At 43.4% G+C, this 17,886-nt stretch overlaps 8 protein-coding genes across 8 annotated transcripts; 5 read left to right on the top strand and 3 right to left on the bottom strand.

Annotated features, from left to right (window-relative positions):
• Positions 1 to 732: 732 nt before the first annotated feature.
• On the top strand, positions 733 to 2,482 carry IL334_004066 (uncharacterized protein; the record flags this gene model as incomplete). Its single annotated transcript, XM_062935789.1, has 3 exons — positions 733 to 1,650; positions 1,740 to 2,354; positions 2,423 to 2,482. The coding sequence occupies 3 exons, from the start codon at positions 733 to 735 to the stop codon at positions 2,480 to 2,482; spliced, it is 1,593 nt and encodes a 530-aa protein (XP_062791840.1).
• Positions 2,483 to 2,739: 257 nt separating this feature from the next.
• IL334_004065 (uncharacterized protein) lies at positions 2,740 to 3,863 on the bottom strand (the record flags this gene model as incomplete). The annotated part of the gene is made up of 2 exons (XM_062935788.1): positions 2,740 to 3,410; positions 3,479 to 3,863. 2 exons carry the CDS (start codon positions 3,861 to 3,863, stop codon positions 2,740 to 2,742), a joined length of 1,056 nt encoding a protein of 351 aa, XP_062791839.1.
• Positions 3,864 to 4,636: 773 nt separating this feature from the next.
• On the top strand, positions 4,637 to 5,640 carry IL334_004064 (60S ribosomal protein L10; the record flags this gene model as incomplete). Its single annotated transcript, XM_062935787.1, has 5 exons — positions 4,637 to 4,683; positions 4,787 to 5,068; positions 5,141 to 5,203; positions 5,307 to 5,508; positions 5,584 to 5,640. The coding sequence occupies 5 exons, from the start codon at positions 4,637 to 4,639 to the stop codon at positions 5,638 to 5,640; spliced, it is 651 nt and encodes a 216-aa protein (XP_062791838.1).
• A 1,387-nt stretch (positions 5,641 to 7,027) lies between these two features.
• Positions 7,028 to 9,569, top strand: IL334_004063 (uncharacterized protein; the record flags this gene model as incomplete). The annotated part of the gene is made up of 14 exons (XM_062935786.1): positions 7,028 to 7,341; positions 7,406 to 7,627; positions 7,684 to 7,733; positions 7,802 to 7,817; positions 7,874 to 7,969; positions 8,031 to 8,095; positions 8,162 to 8,401; positions 8,461 to 8,553; positions 8,616 to 8,684; positions 8,750 to 8,869; positions 8,946 to 9,072; positions 9,144 to 9,172; positions 9,239 to 9,276; positions 9,333 to 9,569. 14 exons carry the CDS (start codon positions 7,028 to 7,030, stop codon positions 9,567 to 9,569), a joined length of 1,716 nt encoding a protein of 571 aa, XP_062791837.1.
• A 1,040-nt stretch (positions 9,570 to 10,609) lies between these two features.
• Positions 10,610 to 11,797, bottom strand: IL334_004062 (D-tyrosyl-tRNA(Tyr) deacylase; the record flags this gene model as incomplete). Its single annotated transcript, XM_062935785.1, has 7 exons — positions 10,610 to 10,963; positions 11,024 to 11,067; positions 11,153 to 11,231; positions 11,285 to 11,346; positions 11,427 to 11,549; positions 11,637 to 11,699; positions 11,755 to 11,797. The coding sequence occupies 7 exons, from the start codon at positions 11,795 to 11,797 to the stop codon at positions 10,610 to 10,612; spliced, it is 768 nt and encodes a 255-aa protein (XP_062791836.1).
• A 469-nt stretch (positions 11,798 to 12,266) lies between these two features.
• IL334_004061 (uncharacterized protein) lies at positions 12,267 to 14,016 on the top strand (the record flags this gene model as incomplete). Its single annotated transcript, XM_062935784.1, has 4 exons — positions 12,267 to 13,219; positions 13,282 to 13,422; positions 13,482 to 13,630; positions 13,691 to 14,016. 4 exons carry the CDS (start codon positions 12,267 to 12,269, stop codon positions 14,014 to 14,016), a joined length of 1,569 nt encoding a protein of 522 aa, XP_062791835.1.
• Positions 14,017 to 14,295: 279 nt separating this feature from the next.
• Positions 14,296 to 14,946, bottom strand: IL334_004060 (uncharacterized protein; the record flags this gene model as incomplete). The annotated part of the gene is made up of 1 exon (XM_062935783.1): positions 14,296 to 14,946. One exon carries the CDS (start codon positions 14,944 to 14,946, stop codon positions 14,296 to 14,298), a length of 651 nt encoding a protein of 216 aa, XP_062791834.1.
• Positions 14,947 to 15,815: 869 nt separating this feature from the next.
• Positions 15,816 to 17,273, top strand: IL334_004059 (uncharacterized protein; the record flags this gene model as incomplete). Its single annotated transcript, XM_062935782.1, has 1 exon — positions 15,816 to 17,273. One exon carries the CDS (start codon positions 15,816 to 15,818, stop codon positions 17,271 to 17,273), a length of 1,458 nt encoding a protein of 485 aa, XP_062791833.1.
• Between the last annotated feature and the right edge of the window lie 613 nt (positions 17,274 to 17,886).

Genomic DNA, 17,886 nt, shown 5'->3' with positions numbered 1-17,886 from the left:
GATATTTGCCAACTATCACGAGTAATGCAAGTTATGCAATATGATGACAGGCTTCTCAGGCAAAGGTGCTTATGGCGATATGAGAGGATTGGCAAGGTGTTGATAGTACTGAGTCTCTTTGTCATCTATCCGTATTCGTATCCAAGCTTTTCTATTTCGTACACTAAGATTGCATTGACCCGATACAAGTTTCTCTCCCTGGATTCCTGATGATAATGTAATATCAATAAGATTTCTTTGTTCCCTCTTTGTTTCAGATATTTTAAGGATAAGGCTGTTTCCGATTCCCCTTTTATTCTACAATGCCACGAATCGGCCAAGACATGTATGGGTGGGATTGAGTAGCAGCCAGGTGAAGTGAATAAGAATAGATCTACAAGGTACGATACATTCTGAAACAAATGAGGCAATCAACAAGAGATTTGCTTCCCATTCAATTCAATACAACTTACTACTTACTACTTCTACGGAGTATGACGAGAATACAGGAGAGAGAGAAGACATTTTAAGCTTAGACTTCTCCCCTGCGAAGGGAGATCGGCGAGCTCCGCTTGATGTGGGAAAGGAGATCACACGTGGAATTTCCCTTCGGCATGTTATCGAAGTAAAAGAAAATCAAAAATATATAGAAAACCAGGTGGTACACTGGTCATATACCTGACACGATATACAGCTTATTCTTGAACGTTATCACTCACAATCATCAGCAGGTGGACCTTCACTCAGGCCATCATGCGGATACCGCCTTTACCTCCCGCTCGAACATGGCCAACATACTTCCCAGCTCGTCTACTTCCCATCTCGCCTGACAGGAACATGATACGTAAAGCTATGGGTAGGAAATTACTGACGAATCCAATATTATGTGATCAATTCGTTAGATCAATGAAGATACGTCAAGGTGAAATCGTGATTGAAAGTTATGCGGGTACGGGAGCTTTAACTAGAAGTTTGATATCTGGTGGTAATTCGGTAAAAGAAGCTGAAAATTGGTTATCACAAAGATCACAAGAACAAGTAGGAATGCAAGGAGATAATACTACTACAACGAAAGGGAAAGGAAAGAGTAAGAAAACATACCCTATTTGGATTGATGATCTGCCCTCCTCATCTAAGTCCGATACAAATGTTCAAGGAAAAGAAGTGAACATAGCAGAACGAGTAGAATTGGTTGAACCCAAATTAGTGGTAGCATCTGAAGGGTCGTTAGAATTATTAGTTAGATCATTTGATCATCCATCTACATCTAATTCGATACTATCTTCTATCGGACGTGAAACTTCTACAGATCCATATATGAGACCTGTCCCAGTGACGAAAACACCTTTAAATGCCAATTTATTATTATCACATTCGACAGCATATGTATGGCCTACGTTACCCAAGATTCTACAAGATCCATTAGTATCAGAGAATCTACCAATACATGATCCTACTCTACCACCTGGAGAAGAATGCACAAAGAGATCATGGGAAGATCCTGAACCTCCTATAACGATCGTTTGTCAAGTTCCAGATTCGAGTATAGGTGAACAATTGGTCTCACAATGGGTAGGTAGCGCAGTGGGTGATCCAGGTCAAAAAAGAACTTGGATTTGGGAATGGGGTAGAATAAGATTAGCTCTGTTATGCGGTAGAAGTTTGTATGATGTGAGTGGTCAATCATTTCGTCAGACTCAATATCACTTTATCAAGAGCAAAGTACTGATGATTGTGGTGGTATTTGGGAAAAAACGCAGCGAATAGTCGCACCTCCAGGATCAATTATTCATTGTAAATTATCAATCTTGTCTCAAGCCTTATTTGATATAGTGCCTCTACCACCTTATCATCACGTATTGAACGTTGATAAACAATCTAAAATGACAAAAGATCGACCATTGAAAGCCGCGTCCATTATACCACCTTCAACAGAAGAACCAATTGGGGTACCTTCGAATCCACCTAGTTCAGCTCATGATATAATCAAACCTATGAATGGACAAAGAACATTAACATATCCATTAGATTTCTATCCTCCTATAACATCCGCTCAGAGATCGATAGGTACACCATTAGAAAGACCAGAATTATTAGGTATAATGTTAGTACCTAAATTGCGTTCACCCATATTGGCAAGTCAGAAAGATGCATGGGACTTCGTAATGAGAAGACTGTTCGTCAGGGATACTTTAACTGTTAAACAAGGTATACCAAATTTATCTTTCGGAGCTGAAACTCTGATTGAATTCATTCAAGGTAAAAATCAATTCAGAGGTATACCAGTTGATGGTGGAAGAGTAATCAGAGATTTAAGAGTTGAAGAATGGTTAAGAATAGTTGATGTTTTCGATCAATGGGCTTTCAAACCTGATGTGAGTAATATACTACTATATGAAAATCTGTGCTCTGAATAAGCTGATGGTGATTCGCTATTTCACAGAACTTGATTTTAGACTCTGGAAGCGCAGATGAGACGAGTAGAGAAGTCGGACAGGATTAAACGAGAACATCAAGCAAGAAGCGTTATCTTTACCAAAGCTTCCATATTATACCCAGCATCTATATCATCATCATTTTCAATATATCATACAATTATATTTTACATACATTTCATAAAGTCATCATTTATCTATATTGCATTTCTATCCAGATCGATAACCCAATGTTCTCGGATGTCTGGATTTGTCTAACATAAAATGCATTGTACCTACCTCTCATCCTAACCTTTTCCTTCAAAATTGGGAAAGAAAGGGTGTTTTATGTTGACTGCGAGTCTAATTGAGATTGTTGATATATCCAATTTCTTATACCTGTACTACCCATTTTCAACTCTTTCAATTTCTTTTCATCTAATTCTGATTCCAACTGTGATCCCAATTGATCTTTATCAGAAATAACATTTACCACGAAAATGTCTAACTCGTTCAAACCATTTTGTTTTCTTGTATTATTGACCAGTTGACCCCCCGAAAAAGTTTCTTTCGATACTACTAAAGCGTGAATATCTGGATCGTATCGAGTGGGACCTAAACCATCGTGAATTTCTCCTATATCCAGCTCTACCCCTTCTTGTTCACTTTCTCCTTCTCCTGTAACTTTACCGCCTCCTATACGTTGCAGGAATCTTTCTACTGCGAATTTCCGTTCGGCTAGAGGTTGGACCAATTCATGATGCGATTTCGAAGTCAAAAGTGAATCTGACACCAAACCAACAATCAATTTCCTGGTTGATAAGAATAATGATGAATGAAGTAATAATTTATGAGCTGCATGTAAATGATCAAACGTTCCCCCTAAAGCCACCACTGCAGGAGAGGGGGATGTCGAATCCGCCGTCGTATCTGGCTTTTGATCATGTACGGGTATAGGAGGAAGTACCGTTTGCGGTATTGAGTTTATGATTGATTTTACTTGAGTAGGTAATATTACTATTCCCATTGTGTGAAGACACATCAGCTTTGACCGCTCTTGTGCCATTTGTCAACGAATGACTTACCACCTTCTATGACTAAGATCTGATAGTCTTCTACTTCCCGTCCATGGAACAACTTCTCTGCCCATGGTCCATTCTCCCCGTCAAAATGTACTTCGACATCCATCAATACCCTCCCAGCATTCAATTGAGCAGTAGCTAAAGCTGCGTAGATTCGCCCCAGGAATGACTGGAAGATGTCAAAGTGTTTTACAGGTGTCTGGAGTAGAGAGCCGTATAGTTGTGGAGATGTCGGTGAAGTGAATACCACCGTGAATGACTTCTTACTTGAAGTAGGTAGCGTTGATAGGATTGTGGAGATAAGTGTTTCGGGCGAAAGAAGAAGCGAATGCGTAAATGGAAGAATGAGAATTGTATGATCTTTACATGATATTGAAGGGAACGACATCGCGAGTCTGAACTTCGAAATACACGAGTATCAGTCTTGCTTGTCTATTATTCCTGCAATCTACCAATTCATACCACACGTCTGTTCACAAAATCCTTTGAGGAGCATAAGTTACCTCCAACACGGTCTTTCGCTTCGCAATGGATCCGAACAACGACAACAAAGCGGTAATGTCCACTAAAACAGGTGAATGGAGACTCCACAAACTCTGAACCACCCCACGTGTTGTGGTTTCACCTGTCTGCCACTGTGAGTATATAGGAAACTCCGACAAACTCCGCTTGATCCACTTTTCGTATTATTCAGCAACTGTGAGAAATCACTATGGTGCATACCCGTTGCCCTCTTGGTGATACACCGTAGAATCCCCCCCTTGGTGTGGTCTGTGTAGTTTGGCATTCGGATTGGGATTGCTAATCATCACCTTTAACTATATTTCCTGCTCTTTCTTCTTCTTCTTCTGCTTTATCCATCAAACCTTAGTAAAAGTGAGTGAATAGTCCATCGCATTGCACAGTGGATCGAAGACAATACGAAGAGCACGAAATGGTATTACGGATCATGTTAGAATATGGATAAAAGTGTAGAAAAGAAGAAGTGTAATGGACGGCGAACGAATAAGACGGATTAGTAATGAAGAAGAACGGATGATTGTCCACGCAGACGAACGTGTTGGATGTGATGATGAGGCTGGGCGTTGATCGATGGGAAGAAAATCGTTAGGGGAATGTCAGCTGATGGGTTTTGCTTTTTGTTATAATCAGTTAGTCAAAATGGGTAGACGACCAGCCAGGTGTTACAGATACTGTAAAAACAAGCCGTGAGTGTTTGATCATTTATCAGGTTGTTCCAATTTATCGTAGAAGCATCTTAGCTTTGCTGGACTGTCAGTTATAGTTGATGCTGATACTATATTGCAATAGTTTCCCCAAGTCAAGGTACAACCGAGGTGTACCTGACCCCAAGATCAGAATTTACGATCTTGGTAGAAAGAGAGCTTCCGTCGATGACTTCCCCTTCTGCTGTCATCTCGTTTCCGATGAATACGAACAACTTTCATCTGAAGCTCTTGAAGCTGCCCGAATTTGTGCCAACAAGTACATTGTCAAGACTGCCGGTAAAGAAGCTTTCCACATGAGAGTTAGAGTTCACCCTTTCCACGTCGTCCGAATCAACAAAATGTTGTCATGTGCCGGTGCCGATAGGTGAGTAGATTTCTGCACAAGAACTATATTCTCGACTTCAGGATGAATGCTGATTCTCACGATCTGAAATAGATTGCAACAAGGTATGAGAGGTGCTTGGGGTAAACCTTACGGATCCGTTGCTCGAGTCAACATGTAAGTTATTCCTCACCATATCCTCCGGCCGGTCTTGGGCAGTCTCCAGAGGATTGGTGCTTGTCATATTGTGAAATGTCTTGCTAAATCATCCATTTCACAGTGGACAAGTCATCATGTCTATCCGATGCAAAGACTCCAACAAAGCCGTTATTATGGAAGCCCTCCGACGAGCTCGATACAAGTTCCCTGGACGACAAAAGATCATCGTCTCCAAGAAATGGGGTTTCACTCCTCTCGCCAGAGCCGAATACGAGGCCCTCAAATCCGAAAAGCAAGTTATCAACGACGGTGCTTACGTTCAAGTGAGTGAAATAACCCCACCAGTTTATGCAGATTAAAGGAATACAAATGCTGATATTCTTTTGCTAAACTCGTAGTTCCTCAAGCCAAAAGGCAACCTCCTCAAAAACCTCCGAACTGCTCAAAGAGCTTAAATGGATTTTTGGTAGTAGAGTTGTTGTACCATTGGTTTGATAGTTGGATGTAATGGATTACATGCATCGGCTTGATACGGGATAACTTTCGTCGATTGCAACAAGCTTCGAAACATATAGTCGTGATTGCGTAGCTCCTACGAGACAAAGGCACCGAACGGAACTGCTGCATTCATGCCCATTAGAACCGGGGAGTTTATTTGCTTGGTTCCAGAAATGTTGAGATCGTCGCAAACATAGCCAGTATATTTGCCTATTCTCTTTAGGTCAGAAGTAATGATTTGTTGGACGAATGAGTTGCTGTCCGACTGGAAAGTGGAGCCGCCAGTCGTAAGAAGCCTTTAAACTGCCTTCACCCTCCTAACAAATATCATGAGCAATCGAATATTAAGAAGGCACTTTAGAGGGATATGGGATCATGTCGTATACTCTGGCGAGGGCGAGGGTGCGCTGCACGAGATGTTCTGAGCGCGACTTGATGGCTGGAATCATCGTCGAAATGCAGACATCGCGCTTTTAACAGAATGACCTAGTCCAAGAGCTTTTGCTGTGCGCACCGAATCAACAGTACAACTGAGTTCCGTTACTTGGGTTAATGGATGACTTTAAAGCTCGCCTTTGTTAAAGGATGTTCGGTTTACACAGGCCCGCGAGCCTTGCTTTGCCCGTGGAGACTCATACCCCATGCTCAAGAACGTCGTGCACAGGCGAATCTCCTGTTAGCTCCTCTCGCTTCATCGCATTTCACTTGAACACGTGAACCGATTTCGTATGACCCATCCCCATGCCAACGTCATGAGAAAATGGGATTTGTAAGAATGCCGAGTAACGATCCACTCATGGAATCACTACTTCGGCCATTCACGGTCAAGATGAATCGGTCAAAAGGAGATGGTTCATACATCTCCGTTTTTAGTGCCTCTTGATATACAAAAAGTGGTCAATACCCGTACAAGATCTGTGTCAGATCGAAAGTTTATTTGGTTATTTTTACGCTTGTTTTGATATTTATGTGAAAAGTCACGTCACTTTATGCGGGAAAGGTCCAAGCAACTCCATGTAATCTTACAAAACTCGGGCCTCTCGGTCATGGGCATCGTCCACTTTCGCCATCTTTTTATACTGTTTCATATGGGCGTCCTCTCGGCATGGACTGAATGATATGTTGATGATTCATTCACTTCTTATAGGATCTCTTATGCATCGTAATCTCGGACAACTCTTGATTCAGTCCTTTAACTTCGGGCATTGTCTTGTAGAAATCGAGTGACTGAATACATATAAAAGGGCGAACAAATCTCGTTCCTTTCCTCCCCATAATCTCTATTCAGAAATCAGAATCTCAAGTCACATCTTATATAACAAACGCTTTTTGGCAATCATCAGTATGAATGGTCAGCACAATACATCACTCGAACTCGAACCTAATAGAGATAGAGATTTAACAATGGTCGACAACGCTACTCTGACAGATAAAGACGGTATGACCAATAATAACAAAGAAAATCTCGTTCCATCAGAACAAGTCAGTCCCGACATCGAAGCTCAACAGATAGATAGACCAGGATCTTCACAAATGAAAGAAGGTGTAACGAATGCCGAACAACAACAACATCATAGTCCTTTAGCTGAACTTGGTCAAGCAAGGAAGAATTTCTTGTTATTCATCTTCTCAGTTGCTACGTTCATCGACATCTGCAAGTAAGTACTGCCTATCTTGCTCTCAACGCGTGGAAACTAACGTGCTCATTGGTATTGTCTGTAGTGTATCAGGTGTGGCTATTGCTGTAGCACAGATCTCTGCAGACATCCAACTGGATACTTCACAAATCGTTTGGATCATCACTTCCTACTCATTATGTTTCGCTGCATTCTTGCTTTTCGCCGGAAGACTGTCGGATTTGTTCCCTGCTCAAATCATTTTCGAAGGAGGTTTCTTCGTTCTGGGTGTATTGAGTTTAGTGACTTCTTTCGTCACTTCCAGCAAGTAAGTGATTGAACAAATGCTCGGTGTCTGAATGCTTGACTAATGATTTGTGTCAGATATGGTTTCCTGATCTTACGAGGATTGGGCGGTATCGCAGGAGCTATGAGTGAGTATATTGAGCTTCCCAATTCAGGAATCGCATATACTAATCAAGTTACATCCATCACCTATCAGCCATCCCTTCAGCCTAGTGAGTCTGATGTTGGACTTTTCGCTTGTATACCACACACTGACCAGTGATTATAGCCACCTTACTGTTCACATGTTCCCAGAACCAGCAGAACAACAAGCAAAGTTGGCGTTATTAGGTATCGCAGGTGCTGTTGGTAACGTACTTGGACTGTCAGTAAAGCGTTCTTTTCCTCAGATCGCAATTGGACTTGAATTGACATCTATCGTTCAGTGTTCTCGCTGGTATTTGTATGCTGGCAAACTATCAATGGTTCTTCCGAGTTCTCGCTATACTTTGTGAGTTGAATCGGGAAATGATTAAATGGGATGTGATGGACTGATACTCGCTTTGCGCTTGGTTAGGTATCCTGTTTACCGGAATTTGCTTCCTCCTTCTTCCATTCACTGGATCAACTTACAAATCCACCGACGGTACTCCTCGATGGAAGAGACTTGATATCATAGGTGTCTTGTTCATGGTTGGCGCTTTGATCTGTTTCATCTTGGCATTGACTCAAGGACCTATCGATGGATGGGGATCAGCAAGCTTCATTGCTCCTTTCGTCCTTAGTTTCCCCTTGGCCATTGGCTTCTTCTTCTGGGGTAAGCAACTTCTCTTTCATCCAATAATACGAATAACGCTGACTGTCTCGATCTATCAGAATCTAAGATCTCTCCCAAATCAGCTGTACTGCCTAGTTCAGTATGGCAAATTAGCAATATCATCATTGGTAGTTTAGCTATCGGTATAGCATGTGAGTATATGTAACAGAGAGGGTAGTGTGCCGATATTCATGTACTGATATTCAATTCTTAGTCCCATTCTGGGCTACGTCTCAAATTCTTTATGCAACATGGTTCCAAGAGATCTTCCATTGGACCCCAAGTGAGTAACTAATTTCAAGCGTTTATACAATCGAGAACTAGCCTAACATGTTTTCGCAATTTTAGTCAAAGTGGCTGCAGCTATGTTACCACAGGGTATCACAGCTTTGATAGTTGGTGGATTGACTCAAGTTTTCCCTACTATCATCACTAGACCGAAACCTACCATGGCTGTGGGGGGAACTTGTGAGTGTCTCAGATACTCATAGCAATCCAGTGGTCTCGTAGTGATACATTGGCTGATGATGCTTCTCACGATTAGTGATCGTCGTTGCGGAGATTCTCCAGGTTTTCTCTAACGGTGGGACTGGCAAGGATTATTGGAGATTCTGCTTCCCAGCCTTCGTCTTGGGCAGTGGGGGAGCTGTTTTGACTTACATGGCTTCAGCGTGAGTCGATGACATAGGCACGATCTCAAAGAAGCGCCAATGCTAATCTGTTGACTCTCTTTCCAACATAGAATCAATCTCATCACTTACTGCCCACCTGGTATGCTACATTTCTCCTGCTGGTCTTGATTATATCAGCTGATGTTTTTCTTTTTTCGGAATTCAGAGATGGCTGGCGTCAGCGGAGCTTGGGTTCAAGTCATCGTGAGTTCCTTGATCGTTCTACCTTCAAACCCAGCTAAAAATATGATTTTTTTCAGGCTCAAGTTGCAGGAGCAATCACGTTAGCCGTTCAGGCTTCATTTGAAGGTGGAGGATTCGCCGATTGGAAACATGTCGGAGGTAGATCATTCTATTTCCAAATTGCCTGGACAGCTGTTCTTACTATCCAATACGTCGTGTTCTACAAGACACCTGGAACTCCAGAAGAAGAACATGAAGCTGCCAGGAAAAGAATTGCCGAGAAGGTCGGAGATGCCGGTGTCATCGCGTCTTAGTCAACCCAACTTTTTTTAACGATCATTATGTGAAACAAAGATTGATGGGTCAATTACAGTATTAGTATAAGAGACGAAAATAATCATAGAGAGAGAGTATCAAGGATTGATTCAATATAGATGGAAGTGAAAGGATTGTTCCATACAGAAATAGCTACCTACCTTATAATGTCGTAGCAGAGTCACTATTCAACTTGATGTATGCAGACTTGCAGTACATATCTTATTCCGCAGTTCACAACTGACCACCTTGCAGGAACATCAGCTACAGTTGCCATGAGATCAGTATATCGAGCAATGACTCTGTCATGTCGAGATGGATTGACAACGGCTCATTGGTAGTAAACATTCAAAGGTCTTCTTGGTCGTCTGGATTCTGCCTTCTACGATCCGTGTTAAAAATACGTTCTCTACATACCTAGATGGAAACCCCATTACCTGGTTTGATACTGATTGACGTTGCATCATCAGCGATGAAACACCATCAAGGACTAGTCCTTCTTTTCTCTCAGTCGGTCATCGTCTTCGTCAAACCTGTATGACAAAACATTTGCTAACAGATTAATATCTTCTTTCAACAAAGGATACCACCAAAAATCGTCATCTTCGACTCATTCAATTGTCGAGTCGATCGTTTCTTCGCTTAGAATGTATCTATCATCACACAAACATATACTCTCCGCAAAAGAAGATGAAAATGCATATAAGCGCATGCATATCATTGTGTCGTCCTTTTCCTGTCCATGTCATTTACTCCCACATCATTTCCGGTAGCTTCTACGATCATCATTAACAAAGCTTGTCAGCTAGTTTTTTCGTAGGGCGATTAAAGTGGTCTATCCCACTATCCCACAAACTACGTCACCTGATTCGTCATCCCTCGGCCTATCTTCCCCATCTCTTCCCCTGCCATCCCTGGTCCGTATTGCAACCGTCCCATCTTCGCCTGATCTTGCCTCACCCCCGACCTTCCTCACACCCTTCTCCTCCGCCCCCTTTCCGCGCAATCTTCTCCCACTAGACTCCTGGAAGACCACAGATCAGTCACCATGGTTTACATCCCCCGATCTGTTCGATCCGGTCATATCCACATTCAATTCCCTTACGCCCAATCCCACACTGGCGACTGTACCAGTTATAGACGATATAGAAGATACATCCACGGTGCTGTTCAAACCGTCCTTCGAAGATTGCACAGAGGTCATTATGCCAGGCGATTCAGAATGACTTTGTCCTTTGAAAGAATTGGTCTTCGTCTTCCTTTTGGAAGAGCTGGACCCGTTTCCAGTCCCGGGAGCAGGAGTGGCGGATCGACTTCCGCTGATACTGGGAATGGGAGTGGTGGATTTGGAGGAAGTAGATGATCGGGAAGAGAGTAGAATGGTGACGGGACCCTATAGTATATTATCAACTCAATCTCAATCTTGTTTAACGAAGGCAATCAAGGAGCTTACATCATTGGTCAAGGATACCTGCATCATAGCGCCAAACTGGCCATCTACAACAATCGTTAAATAGGTAAATCACCCTCCCCATTCTAGCGATTGGATATCGACTACGACATGGAAAGGACTCTAGCTCACCTTTTATCTTGGATGGAGTGTACGTTCTTTTGAGCTCATCAAGAAAAGATGTGTAGTATGCTTTGCCAGGTATGGTGGACTAAGCTTCCCAGTCAGCTATGTATGATGGTTTACAGTGAGACTAGGACATACCATCGATTCGTGGAAATCAGGTTTGGAACCCTTGAAATTAGCTAGTAATGTGAATTGTGACACTGAACAAGTTGTCGTTGTGTTAGGTCGAATCGCAATTTTGATGAGCATTCTCTCATTAAGCAGCAGTAACGCAACATACCACAAAGTACTTCTCCATCTATATCTTTGACGCTTTTCTTCCACATACTACCCTGATCATCGTCGAACAGTCGAGCAGAGAGAATCTTTCTGATGATCTGAGTCGTATTGCTGGGCTCGTCGTCTGTTCACCAGCCTTTGTCAGCTGTAGAGCGAATGTACATCAAATTATCATCAAGGCTGTCAGGCCTTATGACCCTATTGGACTCACATCGATCTATACCGACCAGTACGAGCAATCCTCTCCCAATAGACGAGACAGTCTGACCGTCCACTGTTATATGTACTGATCAGCAACAATAACGCTGAAATCCTAATGACCATCTTACCAGCCACTGAGGCGCTCACTACTCGTTGTACGACTGCCTTCATGGTATGTCGTTACTACCCATAGGAAAATACAGCTTCAGAGATATGAATATTACATACGTGATCCTGTAAGAAAGAGCAAGACAAACAATCGTCGATCCCTCCACTTTCTGTCAAAGTCGGTGACCTCCGCTACGTCTTCGGCATCATCAGAGACAGAGCTAATGGTCGAGGCCAAGCCACGAAGTGTCAGTAAGTCCTTTGATGATCCTTCGAATGATAGGAAGTCTCAGTCTTTGCAAGGAGAGATGATACATGTACCGTCTGGACTCAAAGGTTGTCATTCTTGGATGCCGTCCCTTGATTCGTAACAAAGTCGATCAGAGTCTTCGGCAAATTCCTCATATAAAGCGAGCCTGTTGCCCTAATTATGTCATTTCTCCCTCATCCTCCTTCATCCCAACTCGTCTTTATAAAGCATCAACCCTACAAGCAACTATCTAGCTAGTTCTGTCATTTATATACACCAACAATGTCTCTCACCCCTATTGTCCTCAGCGACCCTGCTACTTCGGGTATTCGCAAAACCACGCAATCTGACGGCAACGAAGCATTCATGCAAGTCCTGCCTGGACCCCTGATCAAGGTATGGGGACTAGCTGGTCCCAACGACGTCAAGGATCGTAAATGGGAAGGCACTTTCTTCATCCGACCTGAAGCCGAAATCGAGCACTTTATGAAGCAAAGTGCGAAATCATTTTTATTGCAGCAACCTATAAATCTTATTAAGGGATGGGACGAGATCGTGGTTCCCTCTAACCCTCTCTGCGAAGATAGACATACGATCGACATCATTTCCATGAATCAGATTGATAGACTCACTGAGAGCGCTACTGATAAGGGTGGAGCATTCTGGAGGACTTGGCATGAGATTCGGAACGCTGAATTGATGGTCACTAAGGAAGATGATACCTTCGAGAGTGACAGTGACGACTTCGTATCAAGCAGCCACAAGCTAATGTTCGTCTCTGTCTTTGACGGGATGGGAGGTAACATCGTCAGTGACATGATCAGCAAAACGCTTCACGCTTGCTTGGCCCTTACTATCGCTAGATTCAAAGCTGAATCGCAAGGTTCTTCGATCAATCAGGAACGTCTCGCTCGGGCATTGAGTGATACTTTCGTTGCGCTCGATAATGATTTTATTCAAGCACCAGTCGCTGCACTGAATGGCCAAATCCAACGAGATTGCAATTCACTCGTTCTGCCTAAATGTAGTCCATCGAATTTCCTTCTCGGAGCTACTGAAGGCGCTGGCAGTACAGCCTGTTCAGTGATTGTCGATACCGAAGCTTCGAGGATGTACATCGCCCATGTGGGTGATTCAAGAGCTGTAGCAGGCTGGTGGAATACCAAAGAGAACAGGTGGAGGTGTGACGTATTAACAGAAGATCAGTGTGGTGATAGTCCTAAAGAATGTACAAGGTAGGTTCGACGTGTGGATACCGGATTGCGTTCCTAGACCTAAAGCTGAGGCCATAAGCTAGACGACTAGGAAGACATCCCCCTGATGAAGCTAATAAGGTCATATATGATCGAGGATGGGGTAATAGAATATTAGGAACCAATGATGTCGTTCGTAAATTTGGAGGAAGTTCAAGTAAGCGATCACACGAAGAAGAAGAAGAGTGAGTACCATGCTTTGCCGTCTTGATCAGTGTCTTGAGCTGAATCGTCAATCCCTTAGAATTTGGAACGCTCTACAAACTAAACAAGCTTTTAACTATTTCCCCAAGGCTACTCCACCTTATACCGACACGGAAGCGACAGTAACTCACCGAGACATTAAATCTGAAGATGAGATTCTGAAGTTTGTCATCGTCGCCACAGACGGAGGTGAGCTACTGTACATGACATCCGATATGAGCGTATTGAACTAATCAAACATTGACATAGTATGGGAGAGAATCACTTCTGAAGAAGCGGTCCTCTTGACTGCTGCCTACAGAGACAAACCTTCACAAGGTGATGTTCTCAAGACCTCTTTGGCTGAGAAGTACCCATTGATTACTCCAAGCGAGCCCCGTTTGTTCCCAGTCCAAGATCTACCAGGAACGGGTGATCGTATTGAGGGTTCCTGGGCCTTTGATGGGGATAAGGATGCTGGTACGCATTTGATCAGAAACGTCCTCGGAGGTGGGGATAAAGAATGGAGGAGACAACTTCTCAGTTTGAGAGAAGGCGCTGCGAGACAAATGAGAGATGATCTCACTGCCGTGTGAGTGAAAACGGAAAGAACGCACAATTAAATGAAAGAGACTGATGTCGCTTCCCCAATAGCGTGGTACACTTCATATAGGAATGAAAGGGCGACATCAACAGAGGAAGTGACAGTTTGAGTAGTTGAACCTCGGTTGATAAATAGCCTATATACATATGATTGGAGTGAGACTGGTACAATTGTATTGTGTTGGAATCGAGTCCCCGAATATACGCTATCATACGTCACAGCCGAGATCAGGAAGCAAAGAAGAGTTATTTACTGGATAGCAATAATCACCTTACGCTAAAGACGCAATGATACCTACAACTCCTCCGAGTCCTATACTGACTGCTCGCAGAAGATTCAGGTTTCCGAACTTTTCCAACAATCTTTCGACTTCCTGATCTTGCTCTTTCGCGCTCTCTTTCTCCGTTTCTTCTTGTGGCCCACTGAGATCTGTCCACTGGTTATTATCATCTTTACTATCGACTGATTCTTCTGCACTTCTTGTATTGGCTCCGATGGCAGCTCTGTGCTTCGCAGATGCAGCACTTCGTGATCCACCTAGCTCTTCGTTGATCTTGATGAGTGCGAAATTGGTTGGAATCATAGTTGAGGTGATTGGTGCTATACCAATTGATAAGGCTCCTGCTAGTAGATAGAGACCAGGTTTGCCTTTCACCAAGTGCTGCAAAACTGTCGACACATTATTGCTCCCGGTAGGCAGGGCAGAATAGGCAAGATAGGCGAAACCAGATGATGAAAGGAAGGCGGCCGTTGGGAACACATGTGAGCCTCTACTAAATAACCATCGTATCATGGGTAAAGAGCGTGATGCAGGTTGTGATTTGACGAGTGGGATATCAAAGAAGGTCAAGGCGGCTATACCCCCGGAAGCCAAAAGGGCGGTGGAAATGCTGACAACCTGGACGGTTTGGATGGAGGACATGGTGTCTGACTGATTGCCTGAGTTTAGCAATGGTTTGGATGTGTTCAGTGAAGTGTTTCAATCACAATGCACGAGAATGTCAAGCCAGCCGTTCGTCCAATTGTTCTATGCAAACAGGCTGCACTTAAGTCCCATTACACATATCTTTTGGAATGATGTCATTTCGGTCGGTCATCAGACGCTTGTCTTCGGTCATAACGTTAGGTATTTTCAACCCCGAGCTTTACTCGTATTCATTTCATCAGATTGTCATAAAAGTAATCACAAAAAGATGAGTGCAGTGAGACTAGAGATCGAGATGGCTATCCTAGCTATGACACACTGCGATCATGAATATGTCTACGTCGAGCGAAGACTCGTTCATTTTTCGGCCAAGTCACAAAACTATCGGGCGAGATAATTCATCCGAAAAAACCCATGCGGTTTTTCTTTATCTGATAATACACGCAATTAATATCACGACTGAATTATCCTTGTGGTTGCCCACCGTTTTCAACCTCATGACCTACGTATCGTCAGTTATATAATCAGGGAAATGTGGGCAGCAACTCCGGATCGTTCCGCCAGAGCCCATGCGGACTACTCGTATCGTCCCATTCTATTTTTATCTGATAAAATGAAGAACGTTCAGACTGGTAAACTGCGTGACGCGACAGGCTGGGTTGACTAATCCGATTATCTCAATCCGGTACGATCGGACGCGCTACAGTATGTACATTACTCTCCACATCTGTCATATATAATTGTGTGTACATTGTTCCCATCCCTCTTTTATTTCTTCTTTCTTCTCCGTCTCTCGTCGCGATCCCCTCAACCCTTTATTTGCTGAACAAGGTCACCTCCATCTTCATATATAGAAAGATCTGGAAATGTCCTCCGACGATTCTGACAGGGCCCTCTCTTTGGAAACCTCTGTGCCGCCTATTCTTTCTCAGGAGTTGTCCACACAAGCTCCTCATATGGCGGCTCCCCCTGTATCAGTCGAGCATGACCCTCTTGCTTGGCCAGCAGCACAGAAATGGATCGTTACCGCGGCTCTGTCAATTAGCGGTTTCAACCGTATCATCGTGTCGACAATCATGGCTCCGGCGTTACCGACGATCGCCAGTGAGCTAGATCTGACCAGCACGCAATCGTTGAGTGCTCTGAGTGCATTTGTCTTGGCTACTGCCTTCTCACCTCTACTCGCTGGACCACTATCAGAAGTGTACGGTCGTGCACCGGTGCTTCATATTACCAACATCTGGTTCTTGGCTTTCAATATTGCCTGTGGATTTGTCAATACTGGAGCTGGACTTATTGCTAGTCGTACATTGGCCGGTTTTGGTGCTGGAGCAATATATGCATTAGCATCCGGAGTGCTTGGAGATCTATGGCCTCCAGAAATGAGGGGTACGACAATCTCAATCTACCTTTTGGTGCCATTACTGGGTGCTGCGGTCGGGCCAATCATTGGAGGATATGTAGAACAATATACCACTTGGAGATGGATCTTTTGGTCAACATCCATAGTTCAAGCTTTAACCGTTGGAATATGCTTTGTATGTTTCCGAGAAACGCATAGACAAACACTCGAAAGTAAAGCAAATAATCCGTCTTCGAAATGGAAAATACCCGCTTTTCCTAGACATCTTTTATGGAAAAGCATTTCTGTACCTCCCAAGCAGCTTGCACTTTATCGATCAGTCCAACTTCAAGCGATCTTATCCGGATTCGGTTACGGTATTCTCTATCTTCTTCTGTCAACATACTCTTCCCTTTTCACAGATAGATACAATCAATCCGCCAGTATCAGTGGACTTCACTATATCGCCATTTGTCTAGGGGAAATCATTGGTTCTCAAATAGGTGGTCGATTAATGGACTATCTTGGACGAAAGGCAAAACAGATGGCTCGAAGTGATCGATTCGAGCCTGAATATCATTTACCTATTATTTTCCCTGGTGCTGTTGCTGCAGCAATTGGCTTTTTGCTTTACGGATGGGCTGCAGATCGACACCTTCACTGGATTATTGTGGACCTCGGTGCACTCATCCTATCACTAGGAACTCAAATGACCGGACAAGGTTTACAAGCATATAATATGGATACCTACCCGGACTCAAGAGCATCAACTTCAGCTGCTGTGCAGGTATTCAGAAGTATGGGCGCATTCGCATTACCTCTTGCTGGCCCAAAAATGTTCGCAAGTTTAGGTTATGGGTGGTCGAACACCTTGTTAGGACTGGTATATCTGGGCGGACAGGTCGGAGCTACAGCTTTTTTGTGGAAGAAAGGCAAAGGGTTGAGAGGAGTCTCGGAATTGATACCCCTGCAAGCCTTGTGAGGAGTCACAATGAGGATTGCTGCAACGACGGGGAAGGTTGTGATACTACGAGAGGTATTATGTGAGAGTCGGAAGTCAATATACGCATACGTCTATTTTCTCCCTAATAACACGCACGAGTGGATAATCACAATTCTGCAAGATGGTTTACACCAAGCGTGAACCATGGGACAGCAACTGATGCATCCATATAAGAATCATTTAGAGGATCATTTGCTTCAGTTTGTCTCGGTAATTTTCATTTGATTAATTAATCTGCTTCGAAGCACTGGAGCAGATGACATAAACTTTGTGCTCCACATGATCTTCCAGTCCTTCTGCCTATAACGAACACATTGCTTTGTTGTATGGCTCAATTGCACGTCATATGTGTCTGTCCGGCGGGTCGAATTCATTTATTAATTGTTCGACTTCAACTCCAAAAAACATGAGTGCCAAGAAAGCGGGCCTACCATATGGTGATGTCTCGTCTTTTCGGTCCAGATGTAAGAAGTTTTTCCCGTCCGAGCCTTCCGGCGCCATCCCGATAATTACATTCTCCCACTTTTCCTTCCACCTGCCATACGTTTGATTTTCTCTCATACGGCTAATTTATCAGAATCCAGACCCGAAT

Source organism: Kwoniella shivajii, chromosome 5 (genome assembly GCF_035658355.1).
Source record: "Kwoniella shivajii chromosome 5, complete sequence".
NCBI lineage: Eukaryota > Fungi > Basidiomycota > Tremellomycetes > Tremellales > Cryptococcaceae > Kwoniella > Kwoniella shivajii.
The sequence above is the reverse complement of the archived record's forward strand: the minus strand, read 5'-3'. Positions and strand labels throughout refer to the sequence as shown.